At 42.5% G+C, this 18,572-nt stretch overlaps 1 protein-coding gene across 2 annotated transcripts; it reads right to left on the bottom strand.

Moving 5' to 3' along the window:
• Nucleotides 1–7: 7 nt before the first annotated feature.
• LOC120041832 (nucleolar transcription factor 1-like) lies at nt 8–18,473 on the bottom strand. Of its 2 annotated transcripts, none has more exons than XM_038986688.1 (22): nt 17,873–18,473; nt 16,915–17,012; nt 14,854–14,951; nt 14,532–14,704; nt 14,295–14,378; nt 13,957–14,112; nt 13,720–13,784; nt 7,866–7,992; nt 7,618–7,728; nt 7,363–7,496; nt 7,107–7,248; nt 6,962–7,003; nt 4,544–4,639; nt 4,187–4,342; nt 3,821–3,967; nt 3,605–3,715; nt 3,429–3,517; nt 3,132–3,321; nt 2,982–3,029; nt 2,786–2,854; nt 2,573–2,686; nt 8–2,459 (listed from the first exon to the last, which is right to left on the bottom strand). In XM_038986688.1, exons 3-22 carry the CDS (start codon nt 14,933–14,935, stop codon nt 2,337–2,339), a joined length of 2,259 nt encoding a protein of 752 aa, XP_038842616.1. In that variant the 5' UTR covers nt 14,936–14,951; nt 16,915–17,012; nt 17,873–18,473; the 3' UTR covers nt 8–2,336. The 2 variants fall into 2 exon arrangements, with proteins under 2 accessions (XP_038842616.1, XP_038842617.1); XM_038986689.1 differs by having other exon boundaries at nt 14,899–14,951; nt 17,873–18,472.
• Between the last annotated feature and the right edge of the window lie 99 nt (nt 18,474–18,572).

Here is an 18,572-nt window from a genome sequence, read left to right as displayed (position 1 = left end):
CAATATGTATACTTTATTAAAGACCAAGTTTATTTGCCAAATGCTTAAATAGCAGGGACATAACACCCTCCGCTATAGAAAACATCAAAAATGTGTCAACTGATCAGCAGTACAAATCTGTAAAGCCGTTCTCATTTAGTCATTTATACAAAGAAACCAACATGGGGAGAGATAACTAAAACGGACAAATACAATCAAAAACGTTTCCCCTGCAAGCAATGGACTCACGCCTCAGATGGAGCCACTGACAAGACTTGGCCAAATAAATCAAACTACAAATCAAAGTAATTCCACACAATACAAAAAAAGCTATATTTACAAATACCATTCAACAGTATGTTGTATCCCCATTGGCAACACCTTTCCCCAAATCCCTTTTCCCGAATCCAGTATCCCACCCTCCATAATATTTCCCACATTCCCTTCACCAAATCATATATAGCCCACCATGCTGGTGTTATTCAGTCAACAATTATGAGATTTAGAAATGGACTAACTCAGTCCCATTTAAAACTGGGGCCATTGTTAACCCATTGTACTGTCCTGGAAACAAGTTAAACTTATGACATAACCTGTCCAGTGGGTCGTCTAACGCATCTGGCCTTGTGCTGGTAACCAACAGGACCACACATGACTCGGCTTCAATCATTTTGAGATAAGAACATTAAAAAAATCTACATCAAGGTATTTGTGTGGTAATGGGATGAGATGTGCCTCCTACACCACGCAGGCACATACATCCTTCACAGATTGCAGTCGGGTTCTGTACCCTTCTCCCCTAAGTGCAAACTCGTTCACTGCCCCTCAAGGATTTAAACACATGCGACTGGTGTAAGAAACATTTTTAGGAACTCCGTCTAGCCCATTCTCTCACCAAGCAAATGTTTTTTTAATCCTTGGGGAGTAGAGAAGTACACACATGGAGAAGGGTAGATAATCAAAGCCACAGTCAAACACAGGATGCAGACAGCACACACCAATGCTGTCGCTCTCACACAAACACATGAAGGGGCTGAACAGTTGACTGTTGACCACAGGAAGTATGGGACAGGCTTACATTAAGTGCAAAGCTTTTTTGGGATACTTCGACTAAAAGAATATCGGGGTTGGGGTCAATTTTATTTTATTTAGAAGAACTAAATGGATCCATTTCAATCTATTCCTGATTTCAAATGGAACTGACCACAGCCCTCAACATTATTAAAACAAATTCATTAAATCAGATTTAGATCAAATAGAAGTGTAAAACAGTGGTTCAAGGAAGAAATCAAAACCAATATTAAATCTGTTTGGAATTAAATCTCATATCTGCAGTCCGGGCAAAAATAACTACTCTGTAAGAGTGGCAAGCAAAAACTCTTAATCGATAAACAATATATTCCTTTGATACCACGAAGAAACATTCATTATTTATTCTGTTCAACAGGCCAGTGGATGAACAAATCTAAACTGAAAAATCAACATGAGTCAAACAGAATTGTCTTGGACTTGCTCCACAAAGACCCTTGAAATTGTCCCCCAAAAAAGCTTGGACGCATTTCTATGTAGCATAAATAAATAGACTGTCAGTCACCTTTGAACATGAATACCTGTCAAAGACAGGTAAAAGCCATTTTTCTAAATGCATCCAAATCTAACTAAAACTGTGGATGAATACATCTCTAAATTTCCAGCAACAACAAGAGACATTCATAATGGCTTAATTTTTCCTGAAGATACCACCTCGTTAAGAACCTAATAATTAAAACATACACATTGAGAGCAGGAAGAAAGTTGAGAGGCGCTGAAGAACAAAAGACTAAAGGAAACATTCTCAAGAGTGCAATTATTTGGTCCCCTGCACCCCCACCCCAAAATAATCCCAGACAAATAGGTTCTTTGGCTCTAGGAGGCCTGTTCACAACTCCCCGCTCCTCCCTTCACAACCGTGGCCTCTAGCATCTGACAGACACTGACAAAACAGGATGGGGCCAAAATCAACAGTCACCCAAAAAAAAGCTAATAGCAACCTATTAGCCACAGAATATAGAAAGGAAGCCAAATGTCCCCACCTGAACCCAGCGTTGTGTGGGCTGGGCAGGGGAGCAGGTCAAGGCAGGGTTGGAGGAATAACAGATGAAGATCATGATGTGGTGGTGTTAGGGTCTTCACCCTCCTTGTACAGAACACCAATGAAGAAACACAGAAGAGAGAAAGCGAGTGAGAAATGGACATGGTGGGGCAGAGGCTCCCTCTGGTGGTGGGTTGTGAGGAGAGCAGGGCCGGCGCAGTGGCAGCGCTCCCTGAACTCTTGGCTCAGCGCTGCTCAGTCTCTCTTGGGTCACAACGGACCAGTTTCAGTCTGAATCAGAGTCCGACGTCTCCACTGAGCTCGAATCACTGCTGCTACTCCCCTCCGACTTGTTCTCTTTATCCTCCGCCTCCTCATCATCGTTGTCATCATCGTTGTCTTCCTCATTCTGCAAGAGGAGGTGTCGCACAACAAGAACATTAGCCTCATGTCATGTCAGTCAAGGGCACCATTATAATTTCCAACAGCAATGATGAATTTCACACAAGTCTGAAAACTAACATCGTCGTCATCATCATCTTCCTCCTCACTGTCCTCTGCACTGGACGAATCGTTATCTGATGAGGCAGCCTCCTTCTCTTCCTCCTCATCATCATCATCCTCGTCCTCTGTGTCCTGGGGGAAGATTGATTGTCAGAGATGAATGATATTTGACTTAGAGCAGAGTAGTAAAAGTAGAGTGGTAATGATAAACTGAACAGAGCTGGGACTTACCGACTTCTTGGTTACCTTGGCCTTAACTTTGGCTGCAGTGCCTCCTGGTTTCACTGGGGTTTTTCTTTTCTGAGGAAGACAATAGGAGATTAAGATTAACACTCAGTTTGTTAACATGTTAATTTTCCAGCAACTACAGGGAGAGTTTGTGAATACTCTCACTCTAAGGCATAATAGAATAGCACGGACAACTTACTTGTGAGTTGTACTCCTTGTACACATTTCTTTCTTGTGAGGACAAGCTCTGTGAAAGCAGGGACATTTTAATTTGTCAGGTCATTACAGGCACACAGTTGCTAGGATGTTCAATGCACTTAGTGTCGGCAACAAATCAAAGATGGCGTACCGCCAGCCACCGCTCCAGCTCTATTTTGTACAGCTTCTGTTTCTCCTCAGCGATCTTTTTGTAGCGGTCTTTCTCCTTCTGGGGCTGCCTCTGCCAGCGGCCCCCGATCTCCCCCATGCGCTCCTTCATAGGGAGGTGGTTCAGCTCTCCGTTGGACAGCATCTCCTGAGAGAACTTCTGATAGCCATTCCTGAAAGGTACGTGTACAAATCCTAGATCAATATAGTTATAGTTGAACACAGTGAAGTAAGTTTATCAAAAACACAGACAGAAACACTCCATCAGAATTACACTCACGATGGGGGTTTCTTGGGTTCACCGTCAAATTTCATTTTCTTCCCTGAGGCAATGATGGTTGCAGGAGAGCGCATCTCACTCAGTTCCCTCTGTCAGCAAAAAGAGTGCCAGTAAGTCTCAATGGACACTTAAATGTCTGGGGCCTCTGCCTTTCAGACACATTGGATTCCACTTACCTCGTATCGTTTCTGGTCCTCAGCTGCCTTCTTGATCCACATGATCTTCTCCTTCTTCTCCATGGTGTTCCAAGTGGCTTCCATGGCTTTCTGGGCTTTTGGCCGGTCGTTCTGTAAAGCACAGGAAGAATGAGGTAGATAGTCAGGACAAGGGGAGAAGGAGTTGACATGCTTTAAAAGGCAGTCCTGTTCCAAGGCCATAGTTGTGTCACCCACCTTGAACCTGGCCAGGTAGTCTCCTATGACGCTCTGCTGCCAGATGTCCTGTGCAGTCTTGGGGGTGTCTGGCAGCCGGCTGCGCTCCTCTTGTCCCTTCTTCACAGACTCTGCCTTTAGGACCGTCTCAAGACGCTTGTACTTCTCCTACAGGGGGAAGACAACGTCAGTTATTTAGCTAACAATCACAGGTAGAGGCTGAAACCAGAAATCCCCTTTCATCGACACAAACTGATGCCATATAATTGATGCGGTCATGCATTGTACTGCATTTTATACCATAGATATTTATATACTGCATCTTACTGCTCAGAACCCTCTCTCAGCTGCACTATGGTAGTGTGTATTAAACTGGGGTGTGTGTACCTTCTTCTTATCTGACAGCTCGTTCCACATGCGTGCCAGCAGCCTGGTGAGCTCACTGTCAGACAGGTCTGGTCGCTCTTGCTGCAGCTTGGGACGTTTCTCTTCAGAAAAGATGAACATGGCCGAGATGGGCCTTTTGGGCTTCTCTGGGCTAGGCTGCAATTTAAGCGATGGGAGCTTTTTTCAATTCAAAACAACTTTATTGATCCCCTCTGAAATAATGCATACTACAGTCAATATCTATTTTGTCTGAGATTGATAAAATTAGTCATCTCCATTTCATACTTCCTTATGATTGTTATTGTGAAATATGTGGAGCTGATGAGGTGAGTGATACTGACACATTGTGGGACTTACCTTTGCTCTGCTCCTTTTGCTGCCCCCGCTGCCCTTCTTAAAGCCAATCATCTTCTGCTCCCCCAGCACACGCTGCTGCTCCTCCTCTGATATACTCTGCAGACAGACAGACACTGAGTAAATAACATACATACTGCCTCTGCTCTCATTCACTAGATACAGTTGAAGTCGGATGTTTACATACACCTTAGCCAAATACATTTAAACTCAGTTTTTCACAATTCCTGACATATAATCCCAGTAAAAATTCCCTGTTTTAGGTCAGTTAGGATCAACACTTTATTTTAAGAATGTGAAATGTCAGAATAATAGTAGAGAGAATGATTTATTTCAGCTTTTATTTATTTCATCACATCAATTATTATTTGGTGGCATCGCCTTTAAATTGTTTAACTTGGGTCAAATGTTTTGGGTAGCCTTCCATAAGCTTCCCACAATAAGTTGGGTGAATTTTGGCCCATTCCTCCTGACAGAGCTGGTGTAACTGAGTCAGGTTTGTAGGCCTCCTTGCTAGCACATGCCATTTCAGTTATACCCACACATTTTCTATAGGATTGAGGTCAGGGCTTTGTGATGGCCACTCCAATACCTTGACTTTGTTGTCCTTAAGCCATTTTGCCACAACTCTGGAAGTATGGTTGGGGTCATTGTACATTTGGAAGACATATTTGCGACCAAGCTTTAACTTCGTGACTGATGTCTTGAGATGTTGCTTCAATATATCCACATAATTTTCCTCCCTCATGATGCCATCTATTTTGTGAAGTGCACCAGTCCCTCCTGCAGCAAAGCACCCCCACAACATCATGCTGCCACCCCCGTGCTTCACTGTTGGGATGGTGTTCTTCGGCTTGCAAGCCGCCCCCTTTTTCCTCCAAACATAACGATGGTCATTATGGCCAAACAGTTCAATTTTTTTGTCATCAGACCAGAGGACATTTCTCCAAAAAGTACGATCTTTGTCCCCATGTGCAGTTGCAAACCGTAGTCTGGCTTTTTTAAATCTCGTTTTGGAGCAGTGGCTTCTTCCTTGCTGAGCGGACTTTCAGGTTATGTCAATATAGGACTCGTTTTACTGTAGATATAGATACTTTGGACCCGTTTCCTCCAGCATCTTCACAAGGTCCTTTGCTGTTGTTCTAGAATTGATTTGCACTTTTCGCAACAAAGTACGTTCATCTCTAGGAGACAGAACACGTCTCCTTCCTGAGCGGTTTGACGGCTGCGTGGTCCCATGGTGTTTATACTTGCGTACTATTGTTTGTACAGATGAATGTGGTACCTTCAGGTGTTTGGAAATTGCTCCCAAGGATGAACCAGACTTGTGGAGGTCTACACATTTTTTTCTGAGGTCTTGGCTGATTTCTTTTGATATTCCCATGATGTCAAGCAAAGAGGCACTGAGTTTGAAGGTAGGCCTTGAAATACATCCACAGGTACACCTCCAATTGACTCAAATGATGTCAAATAGCCTATCAGAAGCTTCTAAAGCCATCATTTTCTGGAATTTTCCAAGCTGTTTAAAGGCACAGTCAACTTAGTGTATGTACATTTCTGAACCACTGGAATTGTGATAGTGAATTTATAAGTGAAATAATCTGTCTGTAAACAATTGTTGGAAAAATGACTTGTGTCATGCAAAGTAGATGTCCAAACCGACTTGCCAAAACTATAGTTAGTTAACAAGAAATTTGTGGAGTGGTTGAAAAACAAGTTAATGACTCCAACCTAATACCCTGACTACACCGCAAGCGTCGGAAAATAAATGTAGAAATCTATGTTATTCAATTATTGCACCCACACTGCTCGCGCGCGTCTGCATTGCTAACATAGAAGTCCTTTCTATTTCTGACGCAGATCACACTGCAAGTCCTGCATCTCCCATCTCCTCGTTGGTTTATAGAAGCAGGTACCCACGTGCCTTCTCCTCATTGGTTATATCCACGTGGGTGATTGAAAGACGAACTGTGTTGCCGGCCGTGGTAATACTATGAAAGTTTAGATGCGATCACCATATAAGTTCAAAGATGAAAAAGCCTGGAAGGAGATGACTAGAAACGATTCGGTTGACCGTTTTATGTGTGGATTAATTGTCGGAGTAGAGCACCTTGTGCATTTCTGGTAAAATAACAACTCAATGGTTATATCCCAGGACAAATTAGCTAGCAACAGCAAGCTAGCTAAATTGCCATACATGTTTAATGCTTTTCGACCTGTCCCCAAATTAATGTAATTGGTTCAGAGTTTGTTTTGATATTTTAACCTGCGTGTCGTGATCATGTTTGGTGTTGGGAGACAAAATAAATGTATGCACGATGGCACACGCGCGCAGCCGGTTTGGGTTCCGTGTAAGTGCATGTAAACTTCCGACTTCAACTGTATATAGACACACACATACATGTAGAAAAACAAACTTACACAAAGAAACCGGTTCATCTCGACTTCGTATTCTTTCTTTCTCTGAAAAACAGAATTGTGAAAACCTGAGCACTTAAGACTTCTGACAACATGTCCAAAAAGTCAACAATGGAGTGAACAGTCCACCTGCTAGTGAAGTACAGACCTGCTCGCAGCGTTTCTGGTAGCCGTCCTTCTCGTTCTGTTTCAGCAGCTTCCACTGCTGGCTGCACATGACCATGCGCTCTGTACTGGGCACGTCCTTCATACTGGACATCAACTCAGCACAGAACATGGAGTAACCATTCCTAAAACACACACAGAATACACAACACGGTCACAACCCTCGTCACCATGTCCAGTTAACAGTGTGATCACACAGTGGTAAGATTAAAAGTGTGCTGGTGGGGATTAGTACTCACGGGGGTGGTTTGTCTGGTCTGCCATCAGATTTGTCCTTCAGATGTCTCTCAGCCTTGGTGAGGGTGGACTTGACGATGTCCTCGTTGCTCATGTTGAGCTCTGGGTGAGTCTCAATGAAGCCCTTCATCACCTCCTGTGGAAAACAAACAGGGGTCACGGGTTAAAAATCTATTAACCCTCTTGGAAATACACAAGTCAGGCAGTAATTTGGCCATCTTCAGAGTCTTGTGCCTCATATTTGAGGATGCTCTCACCTCATATGCTTTGTGCATCTCCAGGGACTTGGCAATCCACTTGAGTCTCTTTTTGTCTGACAGCTGTGTCCACTGCTTCCCAAGACTGTCTTTAATGTCTTTGGTGGTCGCCTAGTAACAGATATTATAGATTCAAGAACATATACGTTGCTTCAGATGGACATAGTTCAACTTTAGCATGTTAGCATTGAGTGTGAACATTGTGTTTTTGTAGGTGCTAACAAACGGTCCTGAAAAGCGTAACTCACATCTGCGTGTGTTTTGAGGAAGGCCTTCTTCTCGTGACTGTACCATAGCTGCTGAGGCGTCCTGGGTTTCTCTGGCACATTAGAACCTTTCTTTGCCATGCTCTCCACCAGGTCGGGATGGTCCTCCCTATAGTCACACAGAAACCCAATGACTACTGTGAGAGAGAGACAGCTGCATGTGAGCTCTCACATTTTTCAACATGTTTTTTACAAAAGGCTACACTTGGAGATTTTTCGGCAGGGACATATGCAGGATGCTACCCTCCACAGCATGGTCTTCGAACCTAAAACCTAATTTTGACCAAAATTAACCAGAGAGATTACTGCTACCAAGGTTTCCTTTTTCCAAGCTATACGGAGGGTGCTCTAGCAAACAAACAGCAGAGAACTGATGATACCGTCCAACCTGGAACTGAGTGAGTAGTGTTTGGTCTGATGCTATTTTGAAAGCCAAGAAGGAAAAAAAAGATTAAAAAAGTACATTACAATAATATTTCACTTTATGGGGACTGAATGCTGAGTTAAGGCTGCCTGGCTTGCAAGGACAGACCAAATATAACTTCAATTAGCACGAAGGTGTGAAGTAAAGGCTGTCGAGGCCTTTGGGCCCAACAAGTGGCAGGAATCTTTGAAGTGCCCTTTGAAGCCCCCTCCTGCTGTTCAAAGACCATTCATTGGCATTTTCTACAAGAAATCTACTTCCAGAAATTAAAGCTTCTCCCAAGTGGGTGTGACAACTACTCCCGTTGCCTGCTGCAATGCTGCTTGGATTCCACCTGCCGATCTGTTCACAGTCTGCTCTGGCCTGTCTCCCCCTGTCCTGTCTCCCCCTGTCTGGTACAGGTACCCCCATCACACTCCCCTCTCTCCAGCACACACGCACTGTTGGGGCGAGTTACTCTGAACTTACAATGGCTTATTTTTTTCTTGTGCATTTTTTTTTTATTTGCCTCATGACTCCTGCATGCTTTGTTGTATACAAACTTTCTTTACCAAACCATGGGACAGACTGTTTGTTCCCACACTCGGGACTCTGACTCTATTGGTTACACCGACTTTTGACCTTCCATCCTATTCTAACCACCTCTCCCCGGCTTTGTATTCATGTTACCTGATGAAATTGCTGTACAATAGGGTCTTGTTGCCATCTGATGCACATTCAGATGTCATAAATCAACACTGCAGAGCTCTCCCTGTAATATGCCGTGCCTTGATTGTATTACTGTTGATGACATCTGGAAATGTGCAGGTACACCCTAGCCCATCTACTGTTGCTAGCCCCAATTCTGACTTGTGCTCTGCTATCTGCTTCACTGATTTCTGCTCTCGTAAAAGCCTGGGTTTTCTGCACGTTAACACTAGAAGCTTATTACCTAAAATGTATCAATTGAAAGTGTGGGTTCACAGCTCCAGATGTGTTTGTCATTACTAATACATGGTTAAGGAAGAGTGTTTTGAATACTGATGTTAACCTTTCTGGTTATAACCTTTTTTGGCAATAGAGATCTTCCAAAGGTGGGGGAGTGGCAATCTTTACCAAGGATCACCTTCAGTGCTTGGTTGTCTCCACCAAGTCTGTCTCCGAACAATTTGATTTGCTGGTTTTAATCATTAAAACTTTCAAATAGCTTTTTGTTGACTGTAGCTGGGTGCTATCGTCCTCCATCAGCACCGGCCTGTACCCTAACTGCCCTAAGACATGCTTAAACCACCTGACCATGTCCTAAAGCAATGAGACTCCTTAAATCTTTCTCAGATTATTACCAATCCCACAAGGTATGACTCCAAACACCCAGAAAGGGCTACTCTCCTCAATGTTATCCTCACAAATAATCCTGATAGATATCAGTCTGGTGTTTTCTGTAATGACCTTAATGAACACTGTTTTACAGCCTGTGTTCGTAATGGCTGGTCAGTGAAACGACCTGTCATAGTCGCTTGCTAAAAAACTTTAAATGAGCAAGTCTTCCTTCATGAACTGGCCTCTAAAATGGTATATAATCAGCTTGATCCCCTGTCGAAGACACTTGGACCTTCTTTTTTGATATTTTTAGTGGTATTGTTAATAACAAACACGCATACAAAGAAAATGAGAATTAAAAACCGGTTTAGCCCCTGGTTCAACCATGATCTTGCAGTTACTCCACCTCAAGAATTGCATTAGGCGAAAGGCTCGGCACACGCATACTCAGGCTGACGGGCTCTCGTTCAGGCAAATGAGAAATAAGTGCACTCAGACTATCCAGAAGGCCAAAGTTAGTTACTTTAAGGAGCAGTTCTCTCTCTATGGGTCTAACCCCAAGAAGCTCTGGAAAACAGTTAAAGACATGGAGAATAAACCCTCCTCCTCACAGCTGCCCATGTCCCTTAATGTTGATGATGTGGTTGTTACTGACAAGAAGCACATGGCTGAGCTCTTTAATAACCACTTCATTAAGTCAGGATTCCTATGACTCAGCCATGCCTCATTGCCCGTCCAACATTTCCTCATCTCCCACCCCATCTAATGCGACTATCTCTGATGCTTCTTTCTCCCTCTTTTTCCTCTGCCCTACAACAAAGTTTCTCCATGCAGGCAGTCACGGAGTGCGAGGTGCTAAAGGGGCTACTTAAATTTGACCCCAAAAAAACATCTGGGTCAGATGGTTTCGACCCTTTCTTCTTTAAGGCTGCTGCACCTATCATCGCCAAGCCTATCGCTGAACTTTTAACCAGTCTCTCCTTTCTGGGGAGGTTCCCATTGCTTGGAAGGCAGCCACGGCTCATCCTTTATTTAAAGGGGGAGATCAATCTGATCCGAACTGTTATAGGCCTATTTCTATGTTGCCCTGTTTATCAAAAGTGTTGGAAAAACTATAATAATCAACTGACTGGCTTTCTTGATGTCTATAGCATTCTATTGGGTATGCAATCTGGTTTCAGCTCAGGTTATGGATGTGTCACTGCAACCTTAAAGGTCCTCAATGATGTCACCATTGCCCTTGATTCTAAGCAATGTTGTGCTGCTATTTTTATTGACTTCGCCAAAGCTTTGATACGGTAGACCATTCCATTATTGTGGGCTGGCTAAGGAGTATTGGTGTCTCGGAGGTGTCTTTGGCCTGGTCTGCTAACTTCCTCTCTCAAAGAGTGCAGTGTATAAAAGTCAGAAAATCTGCTGTCTCAGCCACTGCCTGTCACCAAGGGAGTACCCCAAGGCTCGATCATAGGCCCCACGCTCTTCTCAATTTACATCAACAACATAGCTCAGGCAGTAGGAAGCTCTCTCATCCATTTATATGCAGATGATAGTCTTATACTCAGCTGGCCCCTCCCCAGATTTTGTGTTAAATGCTCTACAACAAAGCTTTTAGTGTCCAACAAGCTCTCTAATAGAGGTCGACCAATTATGATTTTTCAACGCCGATACCAATTATTGGAGGACCAAAAAAAAAAGCCGATACCGATTACGTCGGCCGATTTTTATATATATATTTGTAATAATGACAATTACAACAATAGTAAATGAACACTTATTTTAACTTAATATAATATATCAATAAAATCAATTAAGTCTCAAATAAATAATGAAACATGCTCAATTTAGTTTGTTTTTGCATTATTTAAAGTGTTGGAGAAGAAAGTAAAAGTGCAATATGTGCCATGTAAAAAAGCTAACGTTTAAGTTCCTTGCTCAGAACATATGAAAGCTGGTGGTTCCTTTTAACATGTCTTCAATATTCCCAGGTAAGAAGTTTTAGGTTGTAGTTATTATAGGACTATTTCTCTCTATACCATTTGTATTTCATATACCTTTGACCTTTAAGAAAGGCATTGATGTTTATGGTTAGGTACACATTGGTGCGACGACAGTTCTTTTTTCACGAATGCGCTTGTTAAATCACCCGTTTGGCGAAGTAGGCTGTGATTCAATGCTAAATTAACAGGCACCGCATCGATTATATGCAACGTAGGACAAGCTAGATGAACTAGTAATATCATCAACCATGTGTAGTTAACTAGTGATTATGTTAAGATTGATTGTTTTTTATAAGTTTAATGCTAGCTAGCACCTTACCTTGGCTCCTTGCTGCACTCACATAACAGGTAGGCAGCCTGCCACGCAGTCTCCTCATGGATTGCAATGTAATCGGCCATAATCGGTGTCCAAAAATGCCGATTACCGATTGTTATGAAAACTTGAAATCGGCCCTAATTAAAATCGGCCATTCCGATTAATCGGTCAACCTCTACTCTCTACCCTTAACCTTGTTCTGAACACCTCCAAAACAAAGGTCATGTGGTTTGGTAAGAAGAATGCCCCTCTTCCCACAGGGGTTATTACTACCTCTGAGGGTTTAGAGCTTGAGGTAGTCACCTCATACCAGTACTTGGGAGTATGGCTAGATGGTACACTGTCCTTCTCTCAGCACATACCAAATCTGCAGGCTAAAGTTAAATCTAGACTTGGTTTCCTCTATCATAATTGCTCCTCTTTCACCCCCAGCTACCAAACTAACCCTGATTCAGATGACCATCCTACCCAAGCTAGATTACAGAGACATAATTTATAGATCGGCAGGTAAGGGTGCTCTCGAGCGGCTAGATGTTTTTTATCATTCGGACGTAAGATTTGCCACCAATGCTCCTTATTTAACTGGGCAAGTCAGTTAAGAACAAATTCTTATTTACAATGACGGCCTAGGAACAGTGGGAACGACAGATTTTTACCTTGTCAGCTCGTGGATTCAATCTAGCAACCTTTCGGTTACTGGCCCAACGCTCTAACCACTAGGCTACCTTCCCCCAAAACCACTTTCCATCAATTTGTATAGCAGACCCTCATGCCAAATTGAGTCGAAGGCTTTTTTGAAATCAACAAAGCATGAGAAGACTTTGCCTTTGTTTTGGTTTGTTTGGTTGTCAATTAGGGTGTGTAGGGTGAATACATGGTCTGTTGTACGGTAATTTGGTAAAAAGCCAATTTGACATTTGCTCAGTACATTGTTTTCATTGAGGAAATGTACGAGTCTGCTGTTAATGATAATGCAGAGGATTTTCCCAAGGTTACTGTTGACGCATATTCCACGGTAGTTATTGGGGTCAAATTTGTCTCCACTTTTGTGGATTAGGGTGATCAGTAGAACACATCACTGCACTCTATACTCCTCTGTAAACTGGTCATCTATGTATACCAATCGCAAGACCCACAGGTTGATGCTTATTTATAAAACCCTCTTAAGCCTCACTCCCTCCTATCTGAGATATCTACTGCAGCCCTCATCCTCATCCTCCACATACAAGCACACACATCCTTGGGTTGCTTCTCTTCTCAGTTCGCTGCAACTAGCGACTGGAACGAGCTGCAACAAACACTTAAACTGGACAGTTTATTCTCAAACTCTTCATTCAAAGACTCAATCATGGACACTCTTACTGACAGTTGTGGCTGCTTTGTGTGATGTATTATTGTCTCTACCTTCATGCCCTTCGTGCTGTTGTCTGTGCCCAATAATGTTTGTACCATGTTGTTATTATGTTGTGTTGCTACCATGCTGTGTTGTCATGTGTTGCTGCCTTGCTATGTTGTGGTCTTTGGTCTCTCTTTATGTAGTGTTGTTTTGTTTTTTGTCGTGATGTGTGTTGTCCTATATTTATATTTTATTTGTAATCCCAGCAGGAGGCCTTTTGCCTTTTGGTAGGCCGTCATTGTAAATAAAAATTTGTTCTTGACTGACTTGCCTAGTTGAATAAAGGTTAAATAAAAATAAACATACTCATCAAGCAAATTAAAACACATTCAACACAATGGAGAAATCCCCCCCTTCAAATATATATTTCCTCCAGTTGCAGATAACCTAAATTTGAACCTTACCTGAACTTTGACATGCTGTGCCCAAACGTTTCTTTGTCTTTCTGGAAGTCTTCTAGATATTTTTTCTGTTGTCAAAAAAACAAGTCAGTCGACCATGAGCAACGTCAGCAAATTACTCAGTTCAAATAAATTGTATCTACCAGGGAGAACATATTTACCCCCCATCCCAAACGTCACTATATCCCTCCCTTTAATTGCATCTCTTCCTTTCCTTCCCACTCTCTCCCTGCTTCTGACCTTCTTTTTGTCAGGCAGCCCTCTGTACTTCATGGAGAGGATCTTGGTGAGGTCTAGGTTGCTCATCTCAGGGTGCAGCTTGGCATACTTGGCCCTCTTCTCAATGAAGAAGCGGAAATATGGCGTCAGGGGCTTTTTAGGGAAATCTGGATGCTTCTGTTCGGTGAAAAATAAAACAAAAGAACATTCGAAAGAACAATACCAAATAGGAGTAAAATTACACACAAAAATACAGTCAAATCAGTCATCAGATGACTGAATTTGCTAAGAAAATAATGAGTCACCTGTGAAAGTATCAACTGATAGTGTCTATCATAAAAAGAGGATATGCAGCTCACCTTAAGCTTCTTGCCCTTATACGGGTTCTTGATGAAGTCTTGGGCATCGAAAATCAGCTCTGTTAATGTGCGAAATTTACGGATCTGAACCAAAGACACAGAACAACAACATAAAACGCATTGCAGAGGCAAGATGCAGTATGTACATATTGAACTGACAAGAGTTGGAAATCCACTTTTATTCTCAAATACACAATACCCCAGTCCACAGTATAGCATGAAAGAGACATGGCGTACCACTTTGGAGACCTCGTTCCACTTCTGTTTGCACATCTCTCCTGTGAATGAGTTGAAGGCCACCTTCTCCCAGTCCAGATGGGACTCCGACGTCTTGTACTTGGCCAGGTCCTTCTGGGGAAGATTGACTTTCATGGCCTCTAGCAGATTCAGAAGGTCGTCCTGCGTCCACACTATAGCCACACAAAAACACACACATCAGCTTGCCTGTCCTGCAACCATTATCCTGGCTGAAGTGAAAAAAAATCATGAATCTCTCCATTTTGCACAATATTCTGAAGGGGATGGAAGGAAGAAGTTCCATGTTGTGACTATATCTCACCTTGATTGACTACTATGATCTCACGTTGATTGACTATGATCTCACCTTGGTCTTTAGTGGACGCGTCCATTTCTCCATTCATCTGTACTTTCTTTAACCTACACATAAACAAAACAGATCCTAATAAAACACTATCCCTTTCTTTGAATGGCTGTGAATAATATACAAGGTGCAGTGAGTCATTGTTAATCTTATCAACAATTTACTCTCACTACTGTGCCAGCAAAAAAAATCTACACGGGATACATAATAGCCAAGTTACCTATGCATACACCTAATGCATGCAAATATGAGAAAGTAACAGAAAACTACTTTGGCCAATGCTATGCCTTGTGATATTAGGAAATATGTGGAAAGAACAATGCTTGGAGATTAAACATATTTGAAAATGGCATAGGTTAGAGGTTAAAAATGTATATCATTCTACTAGTATATCGACTTGCATATTAAAATAAGTGTGTAAAATGTGATACTGAAAACAAGATTAATGGGACATAGATTATTCGACTGCTTTTAATCATTCCAAACAAGGGATTAGGTAAGAAATTCCAGCCTTTTAAAATCCTAGAAATTAAAATCGACCTCGACATGATGGTTATTAATGTTTATTACACCGCCCCTAAACGTTTACGCTACACGGTGAGACAGGCTATAGCTTGTGAGACGGTTTCACATCTCAAATAACACCGCAGAAGGCTACGCCTGGTAATGTTCTCTATGTCGATTTGGAAAATAGGCTAGCTTATTCTACATTAAAGTAGCAACTAATTTTGCTTTCTGTCGACCATGTCTTCTGTCGGTCGGTAATGGAGGATTTTCTCGGAGTGGTGGTGGGGAGGTTCCACAGAAGGAGGAAGCGAATGTTTAGAGGCAGCTGTAGGCAACCAGCTGACTATGGACGGGAGATCTGCTTTCGGTCTCCAACGAAGGGGAATGGTGGCCAGGGAACAATACTACCAAATGAACCACTCGACAAAGCCACACTACCAACATTGAGCTGGAATTGAAACCTGCCTCCGCCTTGAATCTTTATCGGCCGACTCTTGTGAGGGGCCAAAGAGGGATACATATTACGCTTTATAATAAATTAAATTGTTGGACATAGTCCTCAGAGACCCGTTTCTATGCTTTAATCGTTTTAGTATCGAAGCGGGCAACCATAATCAAACCGAAAAAGACTCGAAAAAGCAGGACATTCTTGCGCGAGGCGTAACCGATTTCGGATATGTGACCTCGAGTCTGCAGTCAGCACCCCGCCTGTTGTTTACCCGTTCTTGGTCATATAGTACGCACGAGCTTGTGTTGGACTGCCAGTGCGTTTAAGGGGGGATACAATTATCGCTGGTCTAATGATCCGTTTAAAACAGTGGTTGGACATAGTTAGCTAGTGTCCCAATAAATCAATGCACTTTATGGGAAATTTAAAAGTAATATCCTGGTATGATAAGATGGTTTGGGGGGTCCACAAACTCCAACCGAGCCAACGACCGCGCTAGCTAGCTGCAACCGCACTACGCTGGTTCAATGCAATGGTTAGCTAGCTGCTAACTCGCTATGTTAGCAACCATCAGATTTACATTAATTTACAGCAATATGTTAGCCAACACGGTGGCCACCTGCAAAAAGAATCAAATGACAATAATCTATACATTCTAAGGTTTAAAATGGTATAGTAGCTAGCTACTGTCAATTTAAAATATGAAAACCACCACCAGACCAGTCAACTTTTATGCTAGCTAGCTAAAGCTTGGCTAACTTCAGGGGATTCACCATGGATAATGATTTACGTTTTTATTTTGTATATACATTTACATCAATATTGCAGGTAACGTTAACTAGATAAATGTGTTTGTAATTGGTCGTTCAAAATATGACGTATTGGCCTAACGTTACTAGTTTTGCATGAACCCATAGGAAAAAAATCCAGTTCCAAACGACTGCGACCCTTACACTGACCTCGTCTCCGTGAAAGAGAATCATGTTTAGAAAATCATTCATCTCAGACAGACAAATTCACTGTTGTGTTTCTTGAAAAACAACGTTTTTAATGAACAAACTCACCGTGATACGGTTCTATCCACCCCGACTTTTCTTTCAGCTGTTGTTGAACACGGGTAAACCAGGTTTTGTAGCCGTGTGGCGAGGATGGGTCATGAAGACTGAGGCACACGAATGAAGAAAAAGGGAAATAAATGGTAACAATCTTCGCTAATCTTCAGAATTGAAATGAGGATACATAACTACAATCTATCATCATTCACAAGGTTTCAATCCGCGGTTACATTGTATCAAATTGACACCATACAGAATGAAATATTTGTACATTCGAGATTGCAAATGGTTCACTGGCGCGAGGATGGTTCCAGAGCCGCCATGCTACAGGCAAAGCGCGAGTCAGTTAGGATACCGACCGTGACAAGCTCATATGGCGCACTACATGCTTAGCAAGAAATGGGGTTTAAAGTAAGCCTGGGTGTGCAACTAACCTGCCCCGCACCAGGATCATAGGCAACTATAACAGTACCAAAGACTGGTTTTCGCAGGTTGGCAATGATGGTTGTCAAGCGAGATAGAGGGCGAGCCCACACGGTGAGATATTAAACTGAGATCCATGATGGCTAACCAGAGAAGCGGCTGGTTCTGTCAACAACCGCATGGAGGTCTCGGCGCGGAAATAGTCAATTCTTTGTAGAAAATAAGATACACTGGTGAATTAAATTCCAAATTGACGGTGGTCCATAATCAATGTAAATGTTATCAATTTATACCATATTATTTAGACCCTATAGTTCGCATTTCTTACCCGTGATAAAGGATAGGAAATTCGGGTATGGCGACCTCGGAATGGTCTACCCTACAGCAGTCAGTGTTTTGCTAACACAATGCATTCAAGATGAGGTGTTCTTTTAAAATTACTCAAGGGAGAAAATAAACCATAGAGCGTAAATTGTTTGTGGAAATAATTGTGTTTATATATCTTTTGAGCAGTCGAATTGACGGAGGTGGCTGTGAGCCTTACCTGTCTCAGCGTGAGTCGAGCTCGTTGTGGAACAGGGGTTGGGTTGAATGTTAGCCAGCACTGCGCCGCCGGTCCAGGGCACAGGCGCTCCAGTCCCCGCAGAGATGGGAACTTCCCCCCGCCTCCATCTCACTTGCTTTCTCCTTCCACTCAACGCGTAGCTCTCTCGATCCGACCATTTCTCTTAGCAAAGACATCCGCATTTTCGATCTCTCCCCCGCTGCCGAACGCATCACCCACAGCCATACTATTTTTCCACATTTAGCTCTCCGACCCGCCGTTGCCAACCGAGGACAATGAGCGAGTGCAAATCTTTTAGACTACCGATACTTTAGTAAAAGTTATTTGTCCCAGACAGCTGCCTATATCTAAGTGGAATTTTAGTTAGCTGTTGTATCATCAAACTAATTTCACAAAGTATAGCATAATAACTATAACATTTAATAACAATCTGCAGTGTTAAGGCCTACTGAACATTTTGAGAAAGAAAGTGTCATAAACATATATTCATGCCAGCGCTAACTGTTGACAGATTGCGAAAACGATACTGGAATTGTATTCCATGGATAGGCCTATACTTTTAGTGGTGCTCCTATTTGCAAAGTCGAGTAGCCTATTTGACGGTTTCATTTTCTCACTCATGTAATTTCTTCCAACTCCACCTTGTCAGTTTGGGGGCGTAATCCAGCCATCCAATCCA

Source organism: Salvelinus namaycush, unplaced genomic scaffold (assembly GCF_016432855.1).
Source record: "Salvelinus namaycush isolate Seneca unplaced genomic scaffold, SaNama_1.0 Scaffold551, whole genome shotgun sequence".
Classification (NCBI taxonomy): domain Eukaryota; kingdom Metazoa; phylum Chordata; class Actinopteri; order Salmoniformes; family Salmonidae; genus Salvelinus; species Salvelinus namaycush.
This window is presented reverse-complemented; position numbering and strand designations above follow the sequence as displayed.

What these genes read in the sequence shown, in the direction of transcription:
- LOC120041832 (XM_038986688.1), bottom strand. Translation starts at nt 14,935, where the DNA reads ATGAATGGAGAAATGGACGCGTCCACTAAAGACCAAGGTGAGATCATA. An exon ending in AGCTGGAGCGGTGGCTGGCG is followed by an intron (nt 3,030 to 3,131) that starts GTACGCCATCTT and finishes CTGCTTTCACAG; the next exon opens with AGCTTGTCCTCACAAGAAAG. An exon ending in CCAAGGTAACCAAGAAGTCG is followed by an intron (nt 2,687 to 2,785) that starts GTAAGTCCCAGC and finishes ATCTTCCCCCAG; the next exon opens with GACACAGAGGACGAGGATGA.